This window comes from Tauraco erythrolophus, chromosome 2 (genome assembly GCF_009769465.1).
Source record: "Tauraco erythrolophus isolate bTauEry1 chromosome 2, bTauEry1.pri, whole genome shotgun sequence".
NCBI classification, from domain to species: domain Eukaryota; kingdom Metazoa; phylum Chordata; class Aves; order Musophagiformes; family Musophagidae; genus Tauraco; species Tauraco erythrolophus.
In genome coordinates, this window is record NC_141466.1 from 20014343 (window position 1) to 20031879 (window position 17537).

General features: G+C 43.6%; 1 protein-coding gene across 1 annotated transcript; it reads left to right on the top strand.

Annotated features, from left to right (window-relative positions):
• The first annotated feature begins 1891 nt into the window (after positions 1 to 1891).
• CD164 (CD164 molecule) lies at positions 1892 to 13063 on the top strand. The gene is made up of 6 exons (XM_086608125.1): positions 1892 to 1970; positions 4561 to 4683; positions 6136 to 6201; positions 7781 to 7933; positions 8912 to 8992; positions 9949 to 13063. The coding sequence occupies exons 1-6, from the start codon at positions 1892 to 1894 to the stop codon at positions 10107 to 10109; spliced, it is 663 nt and encodes a 220-aa protein (XP_086464251.1). The 3' UTR covers positions 10110 to 13063.
• Positions 13064 to 17537: the final 4474 nt, after the last annotated feature.

Consider the following 17537-nt stretch of genomic DNA (forward strand, 5'->3'; position numbering starts at 1 on the left):
CTTGTCAGAAAGCTCTATACCCAAGTTATGTATTACCAACAGTCCTGCAGACCTGTCTGGAGCTCACACAGTAATCATGACAGGTAGCTTGCCTTAAAGGTTCTGAATCTGTATTGGTCTCTTGGCTCTCCGTAATAAAACACCTTCAGGAAAGAAAGTCAAATGGAAGATTAAGCTAGAGATTTATTTGGCAGTTTCCTCTTTACTGCCCAAGTCCAGCTCATGCTTAGGAGAAACAAGGAAGAATTTTCCTGATTATAACTCTTCTCTTTCATCTGCCCTTTCATTCTGATGGTGCCTTTCTCAAATCAGGACCGTACTAAAATTTGCTTTATAGCTCTTGCTCAGCTTTCCTTGATTACAAGCAGGCATGAATGTTTGTCTTGGTTTCTCAACATTTGTCTGTGTCAGCATTGCACAAAATGTCGAGGCAGACTTACGCAAACAAATCTTTATTTGTAGAGTCCACTGTTGATGGTATACATTGACTCAAGTCGCCTTAGGGAAAAACAAAGGACATAAAGAGAGACAGGGAAAAAGACAGGCAGAGGGCGGACTCTCCTGTGACGGGATCCCCAGACATTGTTCTTCAGGTGCTCTCTGCAGCGCAGCTGGAGGTGACAAGAGTGAAGACGAAGGTGACAATTTTTACCATGCTTCCTCTCCAGCACTACAGACATTTCACCACAGACTTCCAGTGTGTCGTTCCCGCCTGCGCCAGTGTTCCCGATTGCACTAGCACTGAATAGAGCACAGTTGGACAACACACAACTGTCACGCACCCTTAAGCTTCATATGTGATTAATACTTATTTAAACTACTATAATGTACTATTTGCTAAGTTTTTTCAGAGTAGAAAAGGGGGAGGGACGAAGAGGTGAACCTCACACCAGTGAAAACCGCTCTGTGACAGAAACCCACCACAACAAACCCTACTGGAGCTTGCAGCGGCGCAAAGGCTGGTGCCTGAGGAGCCGTGAGGGGGTAACGAGGCGGGAGCAGCTCTGCCTCAGCACCTTCACACGGAAAGCCGCGGCAGCTCAGACGACAGGCTGCGCGCCGGAGAGTCAGGCTGGGGCTACGGAGCGGCGAGCAGCAGGCCCCCACTCCCCGTGTCAGGGGAGGCCAGGCCTGGGCAAGACGCAGGATCGCAAAACCCCTGGCCCGAGCTCCCTCGGCCTCGTCTCGCCCCCACCGGAGCGCCCGCCGGGCGCGGACCGCCACACCGCCGGCCGTGCCGCAGGGGAACGAGGGAGGCGAGGCGCGGCCGGCCCTCTGCGGGCGGCCAGTGTCTGCCGGGCGAGAGGGCCTGGCTCCCGGCCGCTCCGTGCGAACCACGCAAGCGCCCATCCAGCCTCCCACGGAGCGGCGGAGACGAACGGCCACCGCCGCCCCTCCCCCCCCGCCTCTCGCACGGTTCCTGCGGGGAAGGGGCGGCCCGCCACGCCCCGGCCCCGCCCCCCGCCTCGCCCCCAGCCAATGAACCGCCGCCGCTCTGCGGCCCCCCCCCCCCCCCCGCGCGCGCGGCGGGGACTGCGTGGGGGCGGGGAGGCGGTCGGGCAGCACGTGACGCTCGGGAAACGCTCCCCCGCGCAGGCGGGGTCACGTGGGGGGGAAAGCCGCGCGGCGGTGGAGACCGTTCCATTACTCGTCGAATGAGGGGGGGAGGAGGCTGGAAGGAACCACGCCGCCATCCCGGTTGCACCGGCCGGCCCGCGCGGTGGGGGGGAGGTGGGGCGAGCTGGAGGAGGTGCCGCTCACGTGACGCCGGGGGGCGGGGCGGCGGCGCTCAGAGGGTGCGCGGAGGCAGCGGGAGCGGAGCGGTGCGAAGGGAACGCGGGCGAGCGGGAGTTGCTCCTTCGCGCTTCGCCTCTGCCGCCGCACCGCCGCCATGGGCCGGGTACCCGCGCTCCCCCTCACCGTCCTCTGCCTGGTGTGCCTCTGCGGGCTGCCCGCGGGGGCCGCGCGGAGCCGCGTGGCGCGCGCGGCCCACGGCAGCTCGGCGACGGTTGGTGAGTGCCGCGCGACCCCCTCCCCTCCCCTTCCCCCGGCGGTTGCTGACGGGGCAGCCCCTCCCCCCCACCCCCCCCCCCTTCCTCCCGCGCGCGCGCGCCCCGCCCGCGGCCCGGCGCTGAGGGGAGCGGGGCGGGCGGCCGGTCCTCCGCGCCCGGCGGAGCGGCGGGGGGAGCACAGCACCGCAGCGCCGCGCCGCCCGCCCGCCCGGTGGGGGAGCCGCCCTGCGCTGCCTCGCAGCTCGGCCGCCGCAGCTTCCGTGCGGCGGCAGCGCTGCCGCCCGCAGCGCCGTGGCCGCAGCCCGCCCGGCTTTTCGTCCGCTTCTCTCCGGCTCTTCTCGCTTTCGTTTCTCCCCTGGCTGTGGGGTGTTTGGGTGCGTGCGGCGTGAGATCCTTCAGCGCTGTTTGACTGTCCCGTATCGCCCTTCGTGTGCAGCAGATGGCCAGTAGCGGGTGGCTTTGTCCAGTAAAACGTGCGCGGCGCGTTTGTTTCTTGCAGACTTAGTACAGGTCAGATTAGGGGGGTTCCTTACGTAAGCAATGTTGTTCCACCACTGCTGCTGGTTTTTCGTTATACTGATCTTAGCCTCGTTATTCGTCCTGCGAGTTTGTCTGATCCTTCTGGCTCTGTCAGCTGTTTGCTGAAGTGTGTACGTGGCCAAGAACTCCAAAATACGCTGCATGCCCTAAAGAGTTGGGGAAAGAAGTTGTTCTGGAAGTACTTCGATGTTCTCCGGCTGCATTGCATAACGGCGCTGGGTGCAGCTAAGTGTGAGGCTGTCCCGTAACCTCTGCTTCAGCCCTTCTAGATGGCCTCCTCAGCCCTGCGGCCCACGACATGATACAGGCCGACATTGGGCACCTTATCGCAACCGTGAGCTGCTTGAGGGCTGCTGAGAGCAGAGGTTAACAGCCTCTCCGGTGCAGCGGGAGAGGGCAGTGTCGATCCAGCAGGACAGGCTTCTGTTAGTGTTTCCAGACTTCCTCGCCAGGTGTAAGGGGAATATCCGAATTTACCCTGTGTAAGAGCCAGTACAACAGACAGGTTTATCTTGGGAGCAAATGTAAGCTTGCTTGTAACTCAGCTCTTAAGCGAGTTAGCTTAATGCTACCAGAGTCATTGAGCAGGCATCTGCTGATGGGGAGAGCTGGGGAGCTTGCTCCTATCCCACATGAAGACCCTAAGAGAGCCTTTCATTCACAGCAGGAGTAGCATTGGGAGAACATCTAACACCTTGTGCTAAATTTTCTATGTAGCAGTGAGGAATTTACAAAAGTGAACGTGGCTCGCTTGCCAGAAGTGAGTGTTGTGCGTGCTGTGATCATTCTTCAGATGTATACCCAGAATAATTAATTACTTTTTTTTTCCCTCCCCTGAAATCTGTAATCCAGAAACTCATCTAGGTCTTGAAGTGGTTTAAGTGTCTTATTTCTGAACGGAATGCAACAAGTCTGTTGCCTGCCTCACTGATGCAAACCAACAAAGGTCTTTTAATATCTACTTAGGTTTCCTGAAAGTGAAGAAATAGTGCCAATATTTCTGGCCTGGTCTTACCATAACCAAAAGAAAGGCAAGGTGGATTCAGGCTTAATTCAAATTACGAGAATACTGACGTTAGTTAGTGTATTTATAGTTGTTATCTTGAGATGTAAATACCACGCTGATTGCCAAAGATCTGTGAATAGAGGTGTTCCCTTCACTAGGGAGCAGAACTGAGAGAAGTGAAAGGTCATCCAAAGGTGCCTGAAGTAGGTGGATATGATGTGAAACGTGCTGGAGAGTGTGTGGTGTAAGGAGTTGTGGGTTGTATGTGGGTTTTCTGAGTATGATGGCTGTATGAGTAAGTCTTAATTAAAACTAATGCAGTAAAATTGTAGTCTGGGAGAAGATCTTGTTTGATCCAGATAGTGGATGTGTTGCCGTTGTGGCTTTAAGGCAACAATGTTTGACTGAGATAGACATAAAAAAGCAACTGGACTGGTTAAGTTGCTGACTTCTGCTTTATCAAAGTATTAATAGATTTAACGTTTTTTCTGCTCTCCTTTATGTACATTTATATGGAGTCCTCTAGGTTCTTGTCTTTATCTCCCATACTTTGATTGCTTTCTACTGTAGGGTTGTTTATAGCTGGCTGTATTACCTAAAGGAAAAACGTAATCAAAAGAAACAAAGCTCATACAATCTGAGGTTTCAGTGAACTTCTGCAGAATTCGTTTTGTGGATTTTGCTAACCTCACTAGAGTAGTGTATTCTCTATTATCTGAGTTTGCTGTAGTTAGAGGTTGCATAAGGCATAATCTTGGTGTACATGTGAGGTCTGGTTTCAGAGTACTGGTAGTGTCTGCCGGGAAATGTATTTGTGCCTTGGCACAAAGCTAAGTTGTAGCTCCCAGATGTGGTTAGTTCAGTGAGAAAGATTGTGCTTTAACCTGGGAAATCTACCAGTGCGAAGGTATGGCTCTAAGAGTTGGTTTAGTGGGTGAAGTTGCTCTTTTGACAGCGGTAATTTTGTCCTAATCAATGCATTTCTCTCTCTTTTTTTTTTAGACATCTGTGAAAACTTTTCTAACTGCAGTTCGTGTATTGGTAATGACACAAACGTAGGAGGCTGCAAGTGGATCGGATGTGGAAGTAAGGAGGACTACACAGTGCAGATCCTTACTGTGCCATGCAGAACCTTAAACCCAACTAGACCTACTTCATCTATGTTAATGTTCATTATGCAAATATACTGTTCAGTTTGATAACCTAATGGAGCATTAACTCATAGGTTGTATCGGTTGTGAAACATTTCGAGTTCCTATGTGGAAGCAGCTATGTTCAAAATAATGCCAGATTTGTAAGGCTTCTGATTTAAATCTGTGCTGTTGATAAGCTAATGTTTTCCAGGTGATTCAGAATGTTTTTAGAACAAACCAGTCACTTGTGCTCACTGTTACAGAGTCATGAGTGGATTCTGATGTGCAGGCACATCCCTGTGCTTCATTACCTTTTGGGGTTTTGTCATAGATGTGGCCATAACCACTACTCCTGAATTTAAGTGCGATAAGGGATAGGAGTCCATTAAATAAGATTAGTTAAGAGTAGCGTTCCTAAAACTAAGAATTGCAACCCGCTGAAGGGAACATAACAGAGCCAAAGGAGCATTAGCTTGTCTCATTCAGAGCCTCATTTTTCCCATTGTAGGAGAGCTGGATGTAACTGCTTTTAGGTGACCTCTGGTACTCAGTCCTGAAGGAGATGAAGTTGCTGTTGACAAAGTCGTACAAAGACTACATAAGTAATCCTCAGGCGGATTATTTGTTACTGCTTATATGAGGTAGAAACAGAGTAAGAGGAGAGAATGGCTTGACTGTAATAGTGATTTTGTAGCACTTGATTGTAGATGACCAAAAAAGGTTATATAGAAAGGCTAAGATGTTTCAGAACTAATGAAAAGAATTTTGGGTGTTACTTGTCCAGTACAAGAGTGTCCTTCAAGAAGCTCTTTTTCTGAATTCTGCATGTATTGTCTGACCAACAGGCACATACTGCAAGCACCCAAGAGATCTGTGTAACTGCTTTGAGGGAAAGGTTGAAATCTGAGTCAAAGGAGAAGGGTGTCCAGGCAGAAAATAACAAACTGATGTCTTCAGCAATTTCAAGGTCAAGGATCTCTTCGAAAAGCTGAAACTAAGTTTTGCTTGCATGTAAAATTTGAAGACATTAAGATATATTTTTTTATGATGCTGCCACAGAGACACAAAATGTTTAACTTGAAAAATGCCACAAGTAGTAGAAACACTGTCTAATTTCATAGGCTATGAAGAAAAAAATATCAAGCTATACTGTTACTCCAAAATGGTGCATAAGGATGTGTAAGTATTGCCTGAGTGTTGATTTGAGTGGTAGAGTAACTGTAGTGGAAGAAAGTACTAAAACTTTTGAAATTTTAACTATCAATATAATAATATAATGTAATACTATAAGTCCTGCTTATTGAAGTGTCTTTATTGTTATCCTGCCTAGAAGAAGGTGTTTAGTTTGTCCTGTGAACAGTTTATTAGTATTTAGGAACAATGTCTCAAACACTTTGAAGTTCTGCTGCTGCAAATATTCTTGTCTCTTCTTTTCTGACAGGAGACACGTGTGTGAATGAAACAGAAGTAGATTCGAAATACAGCAACTGTGTAGTTGAACAGTGTTCTCGTAAGTATTTAGGTACTCAGCTTTCACTTTGTTTAATGTGAAGCAGTTGCGTTTACAATTGCTTCATCTATTGACCTTTGTTAATATGCCTTCTACAATTTACATAAGCACATTCAAGTATGTAAATAAGCCCTTTGCTTCCGGCTTAAACCTACGATGTGATACTAAAACGCACAATTTCATTGTGCAGTTAACTGCTCAACATTGCTGTTTCAAGAAGCCAGATGTATTTTACTAGACACACGTCTGTGGCTACTGCCGGGGTTTCTTAGATTAAAATGAGTGATGTTTCCTGTTAGATATAGCATTATTCTAAGGAACTTGTCAGCACTCTTGAGACAGTAAGCTTCGTACTCAACAAAAAAAGTTTCATCTGCCAAGTCCATTCCTTCATCTGAGATGCAGTAAATAGGAAAAACTTACAAACCTTGCGGTTTTAATTGTTAACTAGCACAGCTCTTCATGCAGTCCTGAAGTGCAGGGTCTGGGTTATAGAACTTAATGCTCTTGTCTAGATGGGTTCAACAGTGCTGCTAAAGAGGTTGGCTCGCACCAACGGAAATAAAGCTTCCATGCTGCTATGGGTTATCTTGCGGTGGTGGCAGCCAGTCAGAAATAATTCTGCTTGACTTGGACTTGTGTTGTTTCTAAAATGGAAACAATCATCTCCTAATTAGGAGTGTTAAAAGTATAATTTTTCAGTGCCTTCCGAAGAGAGCATGCTGTTACAATGCCTTGTTCTGTATCTAAGAGTAGAATTTCTACAATCTGTTCCTGTTAAACTCCTGCATATTCAAGGAAACTTAGTTGTCACCTTCAGTAGAGGGTCTTTGTTGGTGTGAAAGAAACCTGGATACCTTCTCAGCTCTTACAGTGTCATGGCTCAGCACTGCATTCGGGGATTGATGCGGAAAAACATTAAGGTGGACCTAAAATGACTTGATGCAAGTGGGACATGAGAGAATGTAGGTTCTGATATATCCAGCCCATCTCAGGAGAAACAGTTGGCTCTGGTTTCCCATCATGCTGAATTATTTCAAGATGTAAATAACCACATTTAAATGACCTTGAGCATTAAAGGCTTCTGGTCATCAGCAGGAAGCTTGCTGATATATCAGTGTATGATTAAGCAACAGTTTGGATAAGCTGTCCGTGTGTGATTAACTCAGTTAATACAGTAAGTTGCAGAAGGCTTCACAGTTGTTGGGTTGTGTTTTGGTGGTTTTTTTTACAGCACATGCTGAAGCTGACAGCACTTACAACCAGCCACGGCACTCAGAATGGAAAGCTTTAGCTAAACTTTTGAATTCTTGAGTATGTCTTGGTTTTCCCCCCATACTGTTTCAGCTGTCTAACCACTCTGATTTCTGGTTGAACTTGATAGGTCAGGTTTCATTCATGTGACTTTTGCTGTTAGTGTGGTAGATTGAACATTCAGCTGCTTTGTCATTTCAAACCAAAACTACAGTAGAACTCAGTGCTATGTGAATTCCCTAAAACTCAGCCTGCTGCTGTTCTGTTTTGTTTTTTTTTCGTTAAATACTGTCATTAATCTCTTTAACCCTGTATTCTTTCGTAGCTCCTACGGATGCTCCTCTTTCCAATGCTTCTACACCGTCTTCCAATACTACTACACCACCTTCCAATACTACTACACCGCCTTCCAATGCTACCACAGCGTCTTCCAATACTACCACAGCCAGTTCTGCTACCACAGCTCATACTACTATAGGTAATATAGTACCACTGAACATAGCGTGGCAGTAAACTAGCAGCTGCTGAATAAAATAAAAGGACAAGGGCTTTTTCCACAGATCACTGTAGTAAGTGTGACTGCCAAACATATGATGTGTGGGATACGTAAATGGTCCCAAGGTTTGTTTTGGAAGAAGCAGATTATATAGAACTTTAACAGAGAAGATACTTCTTTCCAGTATGATTAAGAATTGGCTCAGTGGTAGTTGTTTGAATTAGAGTAGTCAGTTCCAGTAATCATGTATTCTTATGAGGTCGTGTTTTTTATTTGTTGCTCAGTTGAAAATTTTCTGTTCTTACATGTGCTGCCATCTTAAGTTCTTAAAAAAACAAACAAAACCAAACACTAAGCACAAACACCAAAACAAAAACCCCACTAAACCAGAAAAAAAAACACCCCAAAGGAAAACAAAACACCAACTTTGTCTTCAAAAGCATCTGCTGCTTAAGGGAGCTGGGAGGTAACAAGTTGGTACTTGATTAGGCTCAAAACAGTGTAGTGCACAGTAGGGTAACATTTAGCTTTGAGTAAACCTGCAAATGTTGGCACTTGTCCCACGCACATAGTGGAATACTGATTAATTTTTAGTAATACTGATCTGGGGGTGGTGGGGTGGGATAGTCAGACACGTAGTGTTCTGGCTTGGTAAGTGCTTTTAGGAGACAATTTAGTTACAGGTGAGTGCTTATTCCAGTGATGTTATTCACAGTGTTTTGGGGGCGGGGAGAAAAAGGAAGTTTTGCTCTCCTGTAAGTGTTTGTATCCTGTCTAGAGATCCTACATTAAATACTTTTTAGTACGATACATACTAACTGATTCTAAGGGCTGTTTAATGACAGTCCTTTGCCTTGATGCAGGTTCTCAGTTGTCTTGATTCTTGCTCAAATACCAGCATTTATATTAGTGCTGGAAAGAAAAGTTTATGGTGTGTACATACTGTCTTCTCTCAAACAGCTAACATCACCAATGTAACTACACATGCTCCTCTACCTACAACTGCCATTACTTCAGCTACCGCAACAACCAGAATTCCAGGTAACTGTGGAGTTCTAATACTTAGAAATTAGCGTTGCTTTAAAAGTGTTATCTTGAAAGACTTACCAAGTGATAACATCAAAGTAGTATTGGTATATCTGCTGTTGTCACTTGTAACTTTATGGCACGTCTAGTTTTGTTAAGGTGATGTATGTATGTCGCGAGGTAGTACCCTGAGAAGCAGAGCTAGGTGGTGAGACACTGAAAGTCAGAAACGCTTGGTCAAATGAAATCAGCTGGCCGCTTTTAATGGTGTGGCTGGAAGTCACTTGTTAACTCATTTATCTTTGGAAGGTGATATTTTGTTTTTCACTTGCGGCATAATAGTGGGGTACTTATTAAAAAAAGTATTGGGCTACAGTGATGGGAATAAGCTGAAGTATTTTGTTTCAGCATCAATCCTGAATATGCTATTTCATGAAGAGCTCTCATGAAGTAAAGCTCTTTAAAACTAGTCATCAGCAGATGGCTGTTACTTCCGGGTTCATACGTGTTGTGGCTTCAGCTGATTTCTTGAAGCATAACTCTGGGGGTAAAGTACAGTAGATGGAAGATAATAATTTATTTTGAATTTAAGCAAACAAACCTACAGCAAGAAGCAGAGATTGGAAAATGTGTTTTGAATGTGAGCATATCAGTAATGTACTTCTGTGTAAAGGAGGAAGGCTTTGGCTTTTTGAACTACAAATAAAGTCCAGCTGGGACTCGCTTGGTATTGAGGTCCAGAGCAGTTTGGCTATAAATAGCTCCAGCCTTGTACAAACAGCATTTAATCAGAATTTCAGTGTCACTGATATAAATGCAGCTGCTGACATGTCTTTACTTTTGAATATTTTATGGTTTTTTATTGGTGTTTTAATGTTTTGAGGAAGCTTAATACAAGGAAGCCAATACTAAAATCTGCAAAACTATTGTGAGCCTTGTGCACTTACAAACTCTAATGTGGTGTTTAACAGGTACAAATGCTACTGTGACTCCTGCACCTTCTCCACGCAAATCTACATTTGATGCTGCAAGTTTCATAGGTGGAATTGTCCTTGTTCTGGGTCTGCAGGCTGTTGTTTTCTTTCTGTACAAGTTCTGCAAGTCGAAAGACCGAAACTATCACACACTTTAGGACCTGCCACTTTACCATGGACTAGTAGCCCAACACCTGTAGTTCACTGAACCAAAATGTTTTCTGTTGCTCATGGAAGACAGCAGTTCATAATATCCTTTAAATCTCTAAAAGAAGACATTAAAAGAATATTTTTGCAACATTATACTTGGCAAGAGGTGATACGAATCTCTTCAACAGGATTACTTGCAATATGCTGCATGGGTTCTAATGGCTGTCTTTTCCTTTAGTGGCTGCTGCTGTGGGACTTTTTTTTTGATATGCCAAATGTAGACATTCAGAGATCTTATTCAGTGGCAACACTGTCTTGAGTAGACAATCTCATGATGACTTATTGTGAAGGTTAATTTAATCAACATTTGATACAGTATCCCTTCAGTTTTATCAAGATGTGAATTATTGGTGACTGACTTCAGGGAGTGAAATACCATTTATACTAGCGTATGTCTCTTATAGTGTGCTGCTAGAAAGATGAACAAAATTGTAGAAATAGATAATGTCTTAACAGAATAATAATAACCCATGAATTTTTTTACACAAGATTAAAGGTTGCCTGATAAAATACTGCATTCCAAACAGAAATCCTGTGCCCTTTCCAATTAATATTGAGGGTGGAAAGGGGATGTAGAGATAATCCTTCTAAAGGGGAAATGAAGTTTAGTGCCTTAAAAGACTAAAAATAAGTAGGCTACAAAAGTGTCCCACCTATCTCAAAGATAAACACAACAACATGTTAAGTACTAGCTTTACATAGGAGAATGGAATACATGTGACTTGAGCATTCCAGTTTAAAAACTTTTTATGTTAAATAACTGTCCCTTATTGACCTTGTTTGCGGGTGAGGGAGCATGGTACAGTAATGTTCAGCTACGAACAGAAGCTTTAGGTTGTTTACCTTTTGTTCTGGCCTACAAAGACCAACCATAAAACTAGTGATAAAATTCAGTTCACTCCCTGTATAAAAAGGCAGCAACTTACGTTTATACTTGAAATACTGATGTTTGGGAAATCCTGAGGTTTTTCTTATTCAAATGATTCTTAAACTCGCTGCAGTTAATTTCAGGGGTTTAGTGTGGTTTTTTTTCCTTTTTTATCCTCCTGTATGTCTGCTTGCTGAAGGAGCAATTAGGGATAGTTCAGAGGATGTGCTGATTTGATCCTAGTTGGGATTGCTGTAGTCCTGGGGCTGCTGAGGTTACAGCTTTTTTCTTTGCCCTGTCACCTTCCAGGCATCAGGTTTGTGTCCCCATGCAGTGAACTGGTTAAGGAAATCTATTTGGCCAAATAGTATCTTTTCTTCCTTGGCTGGATCTACGGTGTGATCAGAGTATCAAAGGTATGTCATCTCCAGTGTTAGATGGACTTGAGCACCTGTGAAAATAAACCCACAGGAAAAATGGAAGTAAAACTAAAATCCAGGTGGTGGCTGTAGCACATAATACATAGCTTTTGATGATATCCCTTGATCATCAATATCAGGATAATCTGTAGTACTGTCTTACTAGCTCTGACTTGACAGGAATTCAATACCCAGTACAAAGTGATAGCATTAGTGCAGGTAATAGTCATGGCAGTGGAACTTCAATATGAAGCAAATTAAGTGCACTTCAGTTGGAAACTCAAAGTGCACAGTATTGCTTTCTTGTGTTCTTCTAGGTTGAATGGTATTGTTTCTATTGTGCTGCATAGAAAACTCAAATTGCTACAAAATACAGAAGTTACTCACCAGTACTGTATCTTTGAGTTCATTAGCTTTTGGTTTTTTAAACAAAACTAAGACAATCAGCTCAGGTTTATTAAAATAGTAGAGTGAGCAGCCAGTTTCCAGCAACAGTATGTGTGTGGGTTAGATGGTATTATCCTTGGCCTTATTGTGAAATCACTTAATCTGTCCTTTCCCGATCTCAGAACTATTTTGACATTTATTTGTTTAAAAAGGTACCTATGAGCTTGTATTCTCTGCTTTGAAGTGAGCAAAATGCTCTTGTCAAGCGTGACAGAGTTCTCCTTCAGCTCAGCAAAGCAAAGTGTATGCCTCGTGTATAATTTTTTTTTGGCCTCAAAGGGCTATCTTTAGGGAAACTTGCAGAAAAGTGCTACAAAACACTTCATAGCATGGAAGACATTGCCACAAAAAAGTTGTTGCTCTGTAAAATGTTGCTAAAATGCTTATTCATGAGCTATGCTGATCCTGATTTAGGTTGCTGATAAAGTATGCTGGTAAAGCAAACTAAAAATAATTTTTAAAGTGCCTTAAAGTTGCTTAATCTTTTGCCTCAAATTTTGTTTGAAAGGTTAGAAGGGATACCTTGCCTTAGTTCAAGAATTTTTCTTGGTGCCAGCAATCACTACTTTCCAAGACTTTAGGAAACCCAGGATCTCTGACGTGTACACGTGCCAATCTGAAAAACTCAAGCTTTTGCTGTATCAATTTAGTCTTGTATGGAAGGCCTGCACTGCGCACTGCTTGCTTGTTAGCCTTGCCAACAAGGTATGCTCCCCAGTTTGCCAAGCTGTGGCTGGGATTGTTTCCCTTTCGGTTGTTTGGGAGGAGGGGAGGCTGGGTTAAACATCACCATGTGCTTGGCTGCCTCACTGGAGAAAGTAATTACTCCTTTGCGAAATGGCAGTATCAGCTGATCTGTGCTGTGTACTAGCAAAAAAACTGAAGTAACAACTCACGGTTTTTCTTGGCCTTGTGTTTTGAAGTGGAAGGTAGCTCATAGATCTGTAGTTGTATTTGCCCCTAAATCAGTTTTAGGCACTGAACTATAGTGACTTTTCAAGTTATGTGGCTTTTTCTTGAAGCCAACCTGTGCAAATATCAAGCTGTTATCTTATGAATGGTCTCTGCAAGTGTTGCTGTAAAAGTTTGTGTTCTGTCTTCAGTGGAAGAAAACTGAAATGGTTGTAATTGCAAAACCAAATTGATAAATAAAATCTGTTGAATGGAATTTTACTTGTAAGCTTTCTTTAATGTGAGCCATCCCAGAGGGAACTGCCTGCTAACTTTCTGGAGATAAGAACTGTTTTTCATAGGAACTGAGAAGCACTGTAGGGAAAGAGGAAGAATGAAGGGTTTGAAGTGTTAAGTTAGTTCTCCTAAATACAGTATTAACTTTGCATTTGGTATGTGCAGCAATACTGATTCAGATTTAGAACCATCTCCAAAAGAATTCTCATTTAGGTCCTGTTTTTCCGTGTTAATTTAACCCTGTTTCCCCTTAAAGCCAAAGAAGAGCAAGGCATTTATTAAGTGTTCTTGCAACAACCTGGAAGGCTTACTGCTTCATTTTCCAATAGCAAAGCTGTCGATGCTGGATGTCAGCCTGTAAGGTGGAAGAGGGACTGCAGCCTGTGGTTCCAGGGAGACTGTTAACCCCTACGTTGTAGCATCTTTTAGTGTTAAGATCTTTGACCTTCATGAAAAAGGTACAGCTCTGAGCCTTGTTTCTTTCCTGATTGCGTGAGAAAGAGGAGGATACTTGCTAGGGAATAACTGAGTACGCTTGAACAAGAGAACAGAGGGTGTGCAATTCTGTAGTTGCAGACTGGCTGAAATAATCAGCTGAGTGAAGTAACCTCAGTAGTTTCACGTCATGACCTTGATGCTTTTGTGGATAGCGAATGAATTGTGAACGCGTCACTAGGCAATGTTGGCATAACTCAGTCTCATATTACAGGAAATTGTGAAAAGTTTAGTAGTGTTTCTGGAAATGCTGTTTGGAAATGGAGGAAACCTGGAGCTTCCTGCTGTGCTTCAAATTGCTATGCCTTCTAGAAAATGATCCATTTACTGCACACAGTCAAGGACTGAAAATTAAGGGGTTTTGTTACAATTTAGCACTGAAGGCCTATGCACAATTGTTTATCCCTATAGTACCAATCTTGTGTTACTGCTGTTCTTTGAAGGTAGTCTTCTGTAGGTAAAGCATTCATTCATTCAAAAATAACCTTTGAATTTGCTGTATTGAGTAATACTTGAAGTATTTTATCAAGAAGCTGTAATTAGCCTGAGACAGCCCTTTCCTTTTTATTGCTGCAATGGCACCTAAGTACTTTGTACTGATGATACTGTTCTACTTCCAAATTGGCATCTGGTTCCTGGCATGGGTTAGAATCACATTTGATGGCTTCTCTAGTGACAGCTGACCTTGGATAGTTATCAGTCACCTTTTCATTCATTTAAGATCTACCTTAGAAAGAACTCGTGTTATTTGATAACTGGTTCCACAGCATTCTGTGTATTGTGAGTTGTTTTGATGTAGCAGCAAGCTTGAGTGAAATAAAGCTTCAGTAATAGTGAAGGATGTCAGCTTTATTCTGGGAATCCTCTGCCTCTAAACACTGCAGCATTTCCAACAAGTTAGAGTTCCTTTACTCAGTGTTTAACCGATGCAATACTGTTAAGGATTGCCCGAATTTAATTCTAGGTCTTAGTTATTTATAAAGAGTACCGAAGTATTTGATTAGTCATGTTTGGAAGCATCCAGGGATGTGGATGATGCTAAAAGGCATGTAGGTTAGTGTTCTAACTTGTCAAAAGCTGCAACACAATTTGACACATCTCTGAAAGACAGCTCTTGAGTCCTTTATTGGCTAGGCTATAAAAGCAAGCTTTTTTTTTCATGTAAGAGAGATGCAGATAAGCTTATGCTTTCTTTCCACCCCTCCCTCCCCCCCCTCCCCATTTTCTCCTAGTTAGAAGGAGCTGCTCTTCTTCCCCTTTCTGGGGGGGAGGGAAGAGAAGGTGCAAGGGAAGGTGGAGACGCTGAGGCTTCTGATGAGTCATCTTTGAACAGGCTTGAAAGGTTCGATGTACAGGCAGCAGCCTCTGGGGGTGGAGAGCACTGCATTGGGCAGGATGTGGTGTTCAAGGGTTGCAATAGGACAGCAGTTACAAAAAAAAAATCAGAACCAATGCTTTTGCTCTAAGCACTTAGCTATGCTTTGCACCAGTGTGTTCCAAGGTTACCACAATAAAAGGAGGTCTTTTAGTTTTGACTGATGTCCTTGCCTTTCTGTACTGTGCTGTCTGTGAAGAGAGGACGTGCAGTGCTGCTCTTGCTCAGAAGGAGGATTTGCATCGCCCAGTACATAAAATGGATTAGCAGATTAACTGACTGGAGCTGGTATTGAACACTGTGTCCAAATATGTTGAAGTACATACATACAGCACTGGAGTATTACTGCCTCCCTTTGATTTGTGTGTAAATTGCGCTTATCTTATATCAAGGTTGCCAGTTCAGTGGCATTTTGCAAAATGCCCTGGACCCATTAAAAAAATACATTTAGATTTACTTCTGGACCAGCCTTTGTTTCTATAGCTGCATGAAGATAGTAAAAAGAGACTCTTCATTTGAGTTTGGTAATAGCCTGTCTGCCATTGTTTGCTTCTGTCTGTTAGGCACCTGAAAGTATAAGTAACATACTAAAAGGGTCACCAACCATGGCATGGTACTCAAAAAAACAAAACCAACCAAAACACCACCCAAACAAGCCAAACCAAAACCTTTCCTGGACCATTGTTAACTAAATACCTCCTTCCTGCCCCCTTTCCTTAGTCAATGTTTGGATTATTTGGAACACTTTTTTTTTTTTCCTGTTTGCTAACTGTATGTACTAGTCACCTTGCTCTTAAAGATAAATCTTCAAAGGGTTTTGACTTCCTGTTCAGATGAAACCTGCCTGGGTATGTATACGAATCATAACTTGCAAACTGACAAAGAAGTTGCTCGGTTTGCAATTACATCAGCTTGTTAACAATGCCACCTTTACTTACTGTCTTTGAGTGTTTCCTCCTGTTCCATTGCTGCTTCCTGTGTCAAAATTCAAAGGATGCTGCTGGTAATCCCCATGCTGAGTAGATACTAAAAGCTTGTTAACTCTGGACCTGAGCTGCAGAACCTGGAGCATTATCAGCAACAGAGTTAAAGCAGGACTCAAACACAAAAGCTGTTGTTTCTGACCTCTAAGCAGAACGTTAGAGGGAAAAGAAAAAGAAAAGAAAAAAAAAAACCACAAAAAAGTTATGAATACTCAGCATAGTACTAATAGAATAATAGATTACTTAGTCTGGGAAAAAGTGGCTCATGTATGATCTTGACACAAGTAGAACAAAAACTGTTTGCATATAGTTGCAACTATTTGCAATTTTTGCAGCTCATCTCATGCCCTTTTCACTCATAGTAGTGAGTGTATCAGCATTCATTACTGAAGCAGAAAATTCTTGCTGCCCCAAGTCTACTTCATTAAATGTGACTGTTTTCTCCACAACTCTGTCTTTCCCAGTTCTGTTGAAAGCCAAGATTAAAAGGTGTGGGTGGGTGTTAAAGACCTGTTCCCAGTGACATTAAATTCCATAGTGAATTCCAGTCTTTGTCTTTGTAGATTTCTGAAAAGCAGAAATGCAGCCACTGAATGGCAACCCTTCAGCCACTAAAAAATCCCCAGTGAATCAAATGCCATGCTTGCTGTCAGCTGAAAGGTCATGTAACCGTGGTTTGTAGCTACGTACAATACGGTGTTGCCATACCACTTCTTAACCCTATGTTAACCTTTCCCACTAACTTTAGGTAAAAAGGGGAGGGTATTTTTGCTGTCTAGCAAATGACAGTAATGCTACACTTGTGAATTGAGACAGTGTTCCTCTTCCTTCTCAGATAAGATCCAAGATGTGTCAGACCACGTTGGTTAGCTGTTAGTCCCTTGGGCATGCACCCTGGCCTGCTGAACTAGCAGGAGAGCAGCTGGCAGCTGCCCAGGGCGCACAACTACCCAGTCTGGTCAGGCTGCGTTCAGCGTCCATGCGTCCTGAAGCAGAGGCCTGAGAGGACTGACTACGCGAGCATCACATGAACCCAGAAAGTAGTGCAGCAACTTTTTTACACTACCGAGACAGGCCATGGCTCAGTGCTTTTCAGATGGAAGATGTGAAGATGAAGGAGAAAGAATGGACAAAAAAAAACAGAGGACGTGGCTCAGACTGCTCATCTACAGATTATTCTTACAAACTGGCTGAAGTCTTAGTCTATGTGGGCAATCCCTGGAGTTGCCATGACCTGTTTCAAAAACACCTTGACCTTTACAGTTAAAACAGGACTATTGCAAGCAACAGTTGCCACCCCTGTACAAACAGGTCTGGCCAAATGCCATAGATCTGAAGTCAGGTTGGTGACACAGTGCAACTGAGATTAACAGAAAAGGCAGATCTTTACGTGCTGCAAGTCTGGATTGCCATGAGAAGTACTAGTATTGATGTGTCAAAAATGATAGCTATTTAATATCAACTTATTACCTGGAAAACTACTCGTTACACTTCTTGTGCTATGGGACAACAGCTCTGCAGTCTTCCTTCTACCTTTTTGGAAGGAAAAACAAACCAAAACCACCAAACCTCACAACATCCATCTACTATTACAGACATTA